The 11,361-nt window shown below is 48.1% G+C and overlaps 1 protein-coding gene across 1 annotated transcript; it reads right to left on the bottom strand.

Annotated features, from left to right (window-relative positions):
• Positions 1-4,064: 4,064 nt before the first annotated feature.
• LOC139601477 (keratin, type I cytoskeletal 13-like) lies at positions 4,065-8,848 on the bottom strand. The gene is made up of 8 exons (XM_071450583.1): positions 8,357-8,848; positions 7,409-7,491; positions 6,736-6,892; positions 6,185-6,346; positions 5,597-5,722; positions 5,208-5,434; positions 4,625-4,743; positions 4,065-4,090 (listed from the first exon to the last, which is right to left on the bottom strand). Exons 1-8 carry the CDS (start codon positions 8,846-8,848, stop codon positions 4,065-4,067), a joined length of 1,392 nt encoding a protein of 463 aa, XP_071306684.1.
• Positions 8,849-11,361: the final 2,513 nt, after the last annotated feature.

The raw sequence follows: 11,361 nt of genomic DNA, 5'->3' as shown, positions 1-11,361 counted from the left end.
AGGATTTCTCCACAGCAGAAAAGAAAGCCAGGCTGTGCAGTGTGACTGTGTTGGAGGATGCACATCATTCTTGTTTGTACTCTGCTCTTCATTCCAGTGAGCTCCAGCTGCCTGACACTTAGCATTAAGCTGTTCTCTTCCCCATTAAAATTTAAATGATGAGAATCTTTTTCTTATCCGAACTTATAAAAACTAGGTGTTTGAAAATGGAAAAATCTGATTTAGATCAGTTGTAATGCATTAGAGCTCATTCATGTTTATTGTTTCATTAGTGGATTAACTGAGAGTTCTAAGCAAAAAGTAATTCCTACCCAACAATTCATAATTGTTCACTTTGTAGTGAGGGTACAATGTGTTTGGAATCTTTTGTCCCTCCACTAACACAGCTGTGGGTGCCTGGCAGCAGTTCCATCCAGAAATATTTGAGGCTGAAAATGCTCAGTTCCAACAATTTCCCGTGAAAAGTGTGATTTTCTATAAATGTGTTTTTATAATTAGAAATAATTTTGTCAAAAGATGGTGCCTCATTCTTCTCCAGGCATGGGGCTCCTAACCAGTGTGCTTGGGTTTGTTCCCACAACCCAAAACACACAGTATTGCTTTAGATCTCAGTGATATTTTGTGAAAGTTATCTGCAAGTGATGGCCTTGGCAGTGCTGGGTGAAGGGCTGGACTCGAGGATCTTAGAGAGATTTTCCAACCTAAATAATTCTGTGATTCCCTTATGCCAAAAACTATTTAGGCTCTTTTTAAACGAAGGGTTTTAAAATATCTGTTTTGAAGTGAGAAAATCCCCGCCTCTCCAGAACTATTCTGCAAGACAGGGTGTAATCTTGGTGTCCACCCACACCCCAAGGTGTGTGGTCACAGGGAATATCCTGGAATCTGTCCTGTTGTGTCCAATGGCCCCAATGCAGCACGTTCAGCCACTGCTCAGTTAAAGCTGGGCTTGGCATGGACAGCTGACCTGCTGCCCTCTGGGAAGGGCAGTGGGGAGAGTCCAGTGCAGCAAACATCCCTCCTTTAGGAAAAGGATCATTCCTGCCCACATTGTGCCTGATCTGTTACTCATTCACTATTGCAGAGCCGAGCAGTGATGAAACATTAAAGAGCACCTTCAAAAGCTCCACCACCCAACAGAGCGATGGTGGTTGTGATAGGAGCTGTAATTAGGTGAGTCAGAGCTGGAAGAGACTTTCAGAGCACAAACCCTTTGGTTTGGAGCTGCTTCATTGTGTGTCCAAACAGCCCCTGGCCCAGCTCTCTCTCTGGGGTCTCAGCTGCAAGACCCTCAATTAGCAAAGGGTCATTACAGCACATTTACAACCCCTGAGGAGATCCTGGCTTTCGCTGTGCTCCCACCTAACGACACAATGCAAAATACCGCGGTGCAGTTTGGAAAACAAACAGGTATTAGCAAACTGGTGAGCGAGTTTCAGTCTGCGCCCATCCCGCACACCCCCACACGGGAGAACACCTGGGATGTGCGGGAGGCAGGGGGACACCTGCGCCATCCCTGCAGTCACGCACAAAACCGGGTCACAGCAGCCTCGCTGAGAGTGTCACCATGAAATTCCGGCGGGGCTGGAGCCGGATGCCAGGGCTGGCAGCGCGTTCCGTGTTTGGGGCACTGGGGTGTCCCCAGCACGTCCCGCAGCCACCGCTTCACCCGCTGGGATGGACCAGCCGAGCCCTCAGCGCTGCCTCTGCCGCGGGCAGCTCGGTGGGAGCCGAGTGCCCTCTAGGGAGCACCTGCAGAGCGGGTCATTCATCCTGCACCTCCAAAAAATCCAAATATCCCGTGTGCTGACACGTACAATTGTCGGGATCTCTCGGCATGGTGGGCTCGGTGGCACAGAGGGAGCGCTGCCCACCCGGGGGGCTGGACAGGGCTGAAATTGCTGCAGATGGTGGATCAATGCATTTTTATATCATTTTAATCACAGATTATTGTACTTCTGTTGGATAGGCTAACAGCGACTACTTCCACTTGGCCACAGTCGGGATTAGTTCTCGTTTAACTTAGCGTCTCTGGGCCCCTTAGGAAAGCGTAAACTCGGCTTTAAGCAGTCTCAGACCTTGCTCTCGGGTTACACAGTGTTTGCACACCGGGGGCAGAGCAGGGACCGGACCGGCTGGGGACACTGAGGGGTCAGTGTTCCCTTGGGATCTGCCAGCTGGGAACAGCTGACACCTGATGGGGAGAGCTGGGAAGTGCCAGGATTTCCCAGGCACTTTCTTGATTTCCTTGTTTTTCAGCACAAGAAGCATTTACAGTCAGTCAGGATTACTAATTATTCCAGTTTATTTTAATTTTTTATGTGAATTTCAATACAGAAATACAGTGTTAATGGCAAACCTCTGCTTCAGACTCGGTCCAAACTGGACAGTTTTTGGATTGGCCGGTTTTGCCCTGTATTTTCAGGCGTGCTCAGTGTCTCTGTGGAAAACAAATAAAATAAAACCAGCCCAGTATAGGTATTTTAAATTTCTCTTTCCTCTGGGAAAAACAACCAAACCCAACCCAGTGTAAATATTTCCACAGGTTCTTCAGTTTGGTATTTCATTCTGTGGTACAAGAGGGGCAGTGCCGATCGAGCAGAAGGTGAAAAGTCAGATGCCAAATTCCCAGGATTTTAGTTTCGATGAGCATCTGCCTCCCGTTCACGGAGGATCTGATTCACGCTGTTCTGTTGGGAGGAGCGAGCAGCAGCTCCGGGGCGTTGTTCAAGGGAGAAATTCGAGTTCGGGAAGAGCAGGGGGAGACCCTGGCCCGCCCCAGGAAGGTGCAGCGCTGCCGGCAGGATCCCCGGTTCCTCCCCTGTCGGGATGAGCATCTCTGGTCGGGAGCGCCTCCCGGCCGCCAGGGATCACTCTTGTCCCTTCTCCGCTTCCTCACTGCCAAAATTCCGCCCTCCCTCTGCCGCTTCTCCGCTCCCGGCTGATTGCAGCGCAGGAACCGGCCAGAGCAGACGCAGAAATGCTCCTTGGCACGCGTGTGGCACAGTCAGGAGCGGGACTTGGGGAAATGAATTTGCCTTCATTTTTCAAATATTTTTTAATTCCTCAACAAAGGAGTCCAAAATATTCCATACGTGTTTAGGTGTGAGAAATCTTTGTACCGTGTCACACAAGGTTCAAAACCAGCTTATGGCTTCCAGGCTATCAGCTCTTTGTGTCCTGTGGGTGTCTCTGCACAGCTGTGGATGTCCAACCACCCCTTGGCTGTCTGAAGGGCAGAGGAGCTGAGGACATCTGCTGCCCTGCTGGCAGGGGCACTGTCCGGGCAGGGCCTCCTCCCTGGGCAGTGTTGGACACAGAGGAGGTGGGGCTGCTCTGCCGAGGGGCAGCTCCTGCTCGGACATGCTCACACTGCACGAGTCTGGGGACAGGCAGGGCCAGGAGACACCTGCTGAGATGTGTGTGACAGACACTGTGCTCCCCAGCAGCAGCACATCTCCCTGCTGAACACCTGACACATCTGGAGAGCAGCTGGAGATGTGCACCAGAGATGGCTGCTCAGGTGGTACCTGTGTGTGGATTCACACCTGCCTGAGCCTTGGAAATTTCTGCCACTGTTCTTTCTCTGACTCCTCCTGTGCCACCCAGGAATGGGCAACATCTGCCTCAAGCTGTGACAACAGGAAGGAGCTGGACAGATCAGCAAGGCCACTCTCTCCTGCTGGCAAAGCAGCTTTGTTCCCAGTGCAGGATGATCCTGACCAGTTTAGGTGCCCCTTGCTCATGGATCAGCAGCTGGTGTTCAAAAGGAACTCAGTTTCAGACACAGGTTCTTGATTGCATTAGGCAGAAGCAAAGTTTTATTAGAAACATTTTTCACCAGCAGGTACATAAGTGACCTGACTAACTCAGGTAACTTCTAGAGGTTACAGCATTGCAGAACAGAAGAGCAGAACAGAGGAGGTGGCTCCTGACACCCCCTTTAGCTACGGGGCCAAGCATCACTGAGTTACTTCTACTTTCTCTGCACAGAGGGTGCAGTGAACAGGGACTGTTCTCTGGTTGTCTCTGGGTTTCCCTGTCACCTTCCAGTCCGTTTCTCCTTAATCACAAATTCTCCTGCAGGTCACTGGAGAGAAAACACAGAAGTGTTATTGGATTGGAACACAAGTAAAATCCTTCACATAACAGATACCAGATCCTGGTGGTGCCCTTGTTTCTGGAATGTACTGCTAAGCTGCTGCAGCTGGCAGCATCCCAGGAAGCTCCAGAAATTCCCTAAATAATTTGCTTTAATGGGAATTTTCACTTGTAAAATTATAGGTTTACTCTTCTTTTCACTCTTTCCAGACTCTTTTGCTAAGCTTTGGCTGTTGTCTTCTTCACTTCTTCCAAATTTTCCCATCATGCTTTATCTCCCTGGCCTTCTCCTCTGCATTCTACTGCTCCTTTTTGTCTCCTCTTTGCTTCCTCTATCCCATGTTCAGTCCAAGCTCTCTAAACCCATTTCTCAGTGACACCACCACTGTATCAGATCCCCCCTGTAGCACAGTGACTCTGAGAGGATGCCAATGACACATCCTAGGGATGTGCTGTCTCCTGGCCTCAGTGCATGAGGAAATGAACAAAGCCAGTTTTCCTTTTGGGAAAATGCAGCCCTTACCTTGTATGTCTCCAGTCTTGCAGGGTGGGACCTGGGCCTGGCAGTGGGCAGCTGAAGTTGTTGTGTAGGTGTGGCTCGTCCTAATGACCCCTCCACCAGTTCCCATTCCTCCTCCGTGACTAGTGGGATAAATTTGGTGAGAGAAATAGGGAATTTTAGAACTTTACATGTCACTGCTGACTGACTTCCTAACGCAAAGGCTCAAACTATGGCCTTTATAGGCCTTACAGTATTTTACATTACATTTTCTTTCACTTTCAGAGTTGCTTTACATTTGTGCTCCCCCTTGGCATGGACAGTTCTCACCAATTTCACTATAAAAAAGGGATGGTCACCAATGCTGACATAATGCCAGGAGTGACAGTGCTGTCACCAGCAGTTAACAGATTTGGAGTTCTACTTTGCAGATCCCAAGGACTGACATTTAGTTCTGATTGGAATGTTCATCACAAGGAAGGTATTAATGAGGCAACTGTTTAATCTCAGAGAAAGCCTGGACTGAAGATCAGGCTGTATTCCCAAACTGTAATGCAGATCCCTGACATTTTCATTTATTCTCTAGTGGATCTGGAGAGGCACTTACATGAGGTCCTGCTGTCCTCCTTCCAACAAGCACCGGTAGGTCTGGATCTCCTGCTCCAGGCGGCACTTGACGTCCAGTAAGGTCTTGTACTCTTGGTTCTGGCACTCTATTTCTGCTCTTATTTCAGCCAACTGCTGCTCCACACACGTGATCTGGTTCTGTAGCTCACTGAGGAGAGAGTTGTACTGGCACTCCGTTTCAGCCAGAGATGATTCCAAGTTATTTCTCTGATAAGATAAGCAAAAAAACAACAATCATTTTAGTGTAACCCTCCAGTCAAAAAAATGAATAAGCCATTCTCCACCATTGTGCTGGCTGGTGGGTCTGGCTGCTCATGCTGAGAAACCCAGCAGTGACCAGTTGGAGCTGTGAGGCAGCTCATCACCCACCTGGCTGAGCTGAGCTTGGAGATCGATTTCCAGGGTTTGCAATTGGCGTCTCAGTTCAGTCACTTGGTTGTTGCACGTCTCCACCTCCTGACCACTCGTAATAACCTCCCGATTCACCTCCTCAATCTGAAATCACCAAACCAGGATAAAGAGCTTCAGGCATGTCTGAGTAAGCTGGATTTGCTTTTACAGGAACAGAACACAGTGAGTGTTCAGCAAAAGGACACAGGAAGCAGGGCAGGTTCTCTGTGCACAGGGTGTTCCCTACAGCTCCACTGCTGGTTCTTTTTACAAATCCCATTCACCTCGTGGCTATTAAATCTCTTTAATCCAAATGTGGAATATCTCTGCTCCAACAACACACCACAAGGCCTTGTGGCAAATGCTGCTGTTCCAGATGGGACATAACAAACTGGTCAGACAGGCCTGTGGCTCCTGTGGAGCACAGGGTATAATGAGTGCTGCTCTCGGGCTTCACTGGGAAGGAAGAACTGCTTATTGTCTCCATGTCTGGTCTCTGAAAGGCTCCTGGGCCTGGAGCTGTGTGTGTCAGTCTGGTTTGCAGCACAAGTTTGGTTTGTAGCTTACCTTGCACTCATACCAATCCTCGACTTCCTTGCGGTTGCGCGCTATCAGTGTTTCATACTGGCATCTCAAATCTTCCAAGATTTGCCTGAGATCTGGTCCCGGGCAGGCATTGACCTCCACACTCACATCTCCAGTTGATTGTTTCCTCAGGCAACTCATCTCCTGGAAATAAATCCCAGATCAGATCATACTGGTTTTTGGAAGGCAGCACAGAAGAGCAAAGCTCAGTGGCCAAGAACTGCCCTCCCTGTGAGACCTTCCTCCCTGCTGTGGCTGTGAAAGGCACTGGAGGATGGTGCAAGTGTTTTCCCAAGGAATCTGTTGGCTAATGTGTTTCTTCATCAACTGGAATAAGCAGCTCTGTGGTGCTCCCAGTCTGAGCACAGCCCCAGGAGCAGCACTGCCCCTGCCAGAGCTCCCTTCCCTTCTGAAGCAGAGTTCTCTGAGCCCCAGAAAGTTCGGTGGGAAGGCTGTGGCCTGAAAGTGGATAATTTAAATTTAAAAAAAAAGCTTTCTGCCAGGGCCGTGATGCAGGGCTGGGCAGGACCTACCTCCTCATGGTTCTTCTTCAGGCAGCAGAGCTCCTCCCGCAGCGACTCCAGCTGTGCCTCCAGGTCAGACCTGCACAGCGTCAGCTGGTCCAGCACCTGGCGCAGCCCGTTGATGTCGGCCTCCACGCTCTGGCGCAGCGCCAGCTCCGTCTCGTACCTGGGTTGTGACATAAAGCACAGATTCAGGATGGGGATATCCACGTGGCTTCTGTTTGTGCCAGGATCTCCTTCCCCAGCTCCATGCTTTGACCTGCATTTTGCTGGATTTCTGCATGCCTTGGATTTCTGCACCACTTCATGTCTGTTACATGAAAGCTTTTCTTCCTCATGGTTTTTTTTTTCCCTGCTCCTGCTCACTGTATATTTGGTGTCACTTACTCAGCTGCATTTCTGCTTTGTTGATCCCATCTGTGCTGGTCTGGGGTGAAAATGAGCCACTCCCTGAGCTGCCTGTCCCCAGCCTCACCACAAACGCCGCCGTTGCTAAATATTTTACCCAAGAACACTAATTAAGGGAGGGCTGGTGACCAGGAGCAAAATGCCTTTCATCATCCTGCCCTACCGAAGTGGCGTGGGGAGACGTGTCTGGAGCCTCTGTAATTAGTGCTGTGAGCCTCCCAGGGAGGTGGAAAGGAGCAGGGGGGAGGCAGCAGGTTCATAGAGGGGCACTCACTTCACACGGAAGTCATCAGCAGCCATCCTGCTGTTATCAATGTCCAGGATGATCTTGTTGTTATCAATGGTTGCGCAGACAATCTGGAAAACAGCAAACCATGAGAGATGTCTCCTCTCTCCTGTTTTACTCTATAGGTTTTTCTGCCTTGCAATTAGGTAGGAACTCTTCACATTTCCCTTTTTCTGTTACCTTCTTACATAAGTAACCTTGTCCCTTAAGCAGAGAAGTTGAAGGAGGTGGCTTTGCCTCCTTTACTCACAGAAGAAAGGAGATCAACCACATAGAGCTGGGAATTAAAGAGTTGTGGGATAGGACTTCCCAGTTTCAAGATCTGAAGGCAAGTTCCAAATATTCTTCACAAAATAAACCTAAAGAACCTTCCTTAAGAGTGTAAATCTCAACTGACATTCAAGCTGGCATGTTCTAGGCTTCAGACTTAAGGACCTTCAGGGAACATGGAGGGAAGATGTCTTTAAGCCTTAGGATCAGCCATAATTCTCATTGTGGACTTATTAATAATGTCAGGCTGTTTGTGTCACTGTGACAATCAGTTTCAATTCTCAGCTTTTCTCACCTACAGATTTATAACATTTCATTTGATAAATCATCCAAAGTGTATGTTTTTGATTGTCCCATAGTTTGCTCTGCTCTTCCTGTGGGGCAGACACCACTACATTTCCTCAGAGTACATTGGTAATATTACATTTACAATTATATAGTCACATACAATGTACCAAAGCATCCTTTTCCTCTTTCAGAGCATTTTCCCACCCATACCACCTTGCAGCACCCACACTCAGCAATGCCATGGGGGAATTTGCCAAAATTTCTGTTTGCAAAGACATTCATAAGCACCAGAGTTCCCTCCAACAACTGCAGTAAGTTCTAAACACAAACTCAGGGATAAGCTTTCAAAAGGGGAGGAACAACCTGAGGAGGGATTACCTGGTTCTGAAGATCTTCAATCTCTTTGTAGTAGCAGCTGTAGTCGCGGGGCTCGCAGGAGAGGCCCTGTGTTGCATACCACTCTCTGATCCTGCACTCCAGCTCAGCATTCTCCTTCTCCAAGCACTTCACCTTGTCCAGGTAGGAAGCCAGGCGGTCATTGAGGTTTTGCATGGTGACTTTCTCATCGCAGGATGAAAGCAAGCAGTCGCCACCAAGACCCCCAACAACCACACCACCTCCGAGGCCAAAGCCGAGGCCATTGCCATAGCAGTTGCCACCTCCATAGCTCCCACCAGCCAAGCTCCCAACACTCAGTCCCCCTCCATAATTCACTCCACCGCAGTAGCTCCTTCCAGAAAAACCTCTGCCACTGCCTATGCCAAAGGAAGAAATCCGTGCTCCACCACCACCACCACCAATGATGCAGCTGCCACCGCTGCTCCTGCCTTTGCTAGACACAGTAATGGTCTCCTTAATGTTGCAACTCATGGCGACAGCGGTGGGAAATGCAAGCAGAAGCCCAAAGCAAGATGCACAGCTTGATACGAAATCAGACTGCGAGCTGGCCCTGGCCGCCCATCCCTATTTATACCTTCCACAGTGGGTGTCACCTCTGCTTCTTCTTCCCATAAGGCTGGCTACTCCAGCCATTGGTGCCAAGAATAATTTCTCAAAGGGAAGTTTCCTTTCAAGAAGCCTGGTAGACAAGGAAGATACTTTACATGTCTCTTGCTAATTTCAAAAATACATTAGCAATAATGTTTTATGAATCATCAGCTTTTTGTTTATGATGCAAACTTACAGCGTTAAGCCAGGAAAAACACTGTCCTAAATTACATACCAGGAAGAAATCATTAAAGGTTATTGCATCAAAGAGGTCTTTATCTCTCATTAATTTATTTTCATTTTATTTTGAGTTGAATAAGCAGTTTTCATGCAAGGTGCTGAGGTTGGAATATGTAAGATGAAAAAGAAAGAAGAAATACTAAGTTTGCTTTTCGAGTGATGTATGAAGAATGATGTAAGAACTATGGAAAGATCAGAGACACAGAGATTAACCTTTAAATCTCTCCACTGCCAAGATGACAAATCTGTAACACTCTGCTGTGAGACAAGTGAGACCAAGGAGGGATCTCGTAATGGGCACGGATGAAAGGTTCTTCATACATGATTGTGGCTCTCCAGTAATCCACAAAGGATTTGTTTCATTATGTAGAGTGTGTAAAGGAAGGTAAAAGTGCTTTAACTATTTCCTGCTGTTCAGTGAAAGATAATTTCTGCACTTCTCCTCATTATGGATTGTAATTGTTGCTGGGAAAGGGTGGGTTTGAAACACTGGATGGGAGTGGAAACATCCTGTGGCCAATTTCTCTGTCAATACATGCTGCATTTTAATCAGAGCTTTGGGATTGCTGTCCTGGGACATATAAAGACAGAATTGCTGATAGAGCTGCAGAGCAGTCACTGCCCTGTGCAGTTCTACCTGGGCTGGAGAAGCTGGATTTGGTACAAACTAGAGGCTCTCTATCAGTAATATTTCCAAATCTTAATTAAGCAAAGAAAATAAAAAGTAAGAATCCTTTCACACTCTTGTAATCAAAATTCAGGCTAAGCCTCTTTTCATGAGATGTTTTGCTGAAGTTCCAGAGCACTGGTCTTCTCCCTAGGGAGCCCCTTTCCAGTGGCCATGGAGCAAGGGACAGGCATTCCATGGCTTTCTGAACCCAACTCTTCCTTGTAAGAAATTCTCCAAATCTCCTTCACCAGGGAAAAGTGAGTTCAAACTCTTGCTGAAATCCTTATTCAGTGTCAGGATTGTAGATTGGAATAGCTATTGTTATGGCAGGTAAATGATCTCTTTACTTAAGGACTGACTTTCCCCAGTATTCATGGATTTACCCATCACTTTATTGCTCTTATTCTTATTTTTGTTAAAAAGATGTCTCTTCTTTTCTTTGCCTCCTTGGATGTTCCTTATGCATGCCATGAAAGGCAGAAGCATTCCAGTGATCTCTCCAGCAGGCTGGAGACAGGTGTGGAGAGGCTTCCCAAAGTGATTTACTCCAAGCTGGCCGAGCTGCAGCTGGACCCAGCACAGTGCCTGCATGTCAGCCTGCCCTGCCTGTTTGGGCCTCCTTCTGGCCCAAAACACACAGAAATAAAGCTCAGAATAGGTAAAAGCTCAAATAAAGTTATTGTGTATAGGAAAGAATCACCAGATTTCATTCCTAGGACTGGAGAAGATAATTGGGAGTCAGGGTGTGGTGGCAGGAGCAAACCGAAACTGCTGAAAGCTGCGTCGCTGGAAGCTTCGCCTGCTCTGCGGATGATTCCTCAGGAATTTCCCAACAGCTGCGTGCAGCCAGCATCTCCTGAGTGAGCACACATTCCTTCCCCAGCCCCGCAGTTATCACCTGGACACATCAGTGTAGCTCAGGCAGAAACACGGGATGACTTGTGCTCCGTGGGAGTGGAGGGTGTCTGCAGGCTGGGGACGCTCCTGCTCCTCCGAGACACTCGGTCCCCTCTGCCCCTCACAGCTCTGCGTGCCTGCAGCAACCCCCTGTGCCCAGAGCTTCTCCTGCACACACTTCCCTCTGTCTTGTTATTTTTCCTGTTTGTCTCCAGGAAATGAGGGCACTAGATAAACCAAGACAAAACTAAGTAATTGTTCCGAGACCTTAAAAAATTAAATTAAGCTTTCCCTCGTGTTTTCATTCAGTTATTTGAACTCATGAGCTTCCTGGGTCTGTCTCATCAGCACAAAGAAATAGGAAAATCTTATGGAAATGTAGCTTCCAACGTTTGCAGCTCCATAATTTGCAGCTCTTTAATAAATGAAGTGTTTCCAGGGTGTTTTCTGCTGGGGAACTGTTAATCACAACCTGCCTCTCCTGAGCTGCCTTCCAGACTCACCCCAACTTGTAGGTCCACAAACAACATCAGAGCGTCCCAGGAACTGAGGCTGTACCCCCCAGGGGCTTTCCAGAGGCACATTCATA

This window comes from Agelaius tricolor, unplaced genomic scaffold (assembly GCF_023055355.1).
Source record: "Agelaius tricolor isolate 1412-34295 unplaced genomic scaffold, bAgeTri1.0.p SCAF_31, whole genome shotgun sequence".
NCBI lineage: Eukaryota > Metazoa > Chordata > Aves > Passeriformes > Icteridae > Agelaius > Agelaius tricolor.
This window is presented reverse-complemented; position numbering and strand designations above follow the sequence as displayed.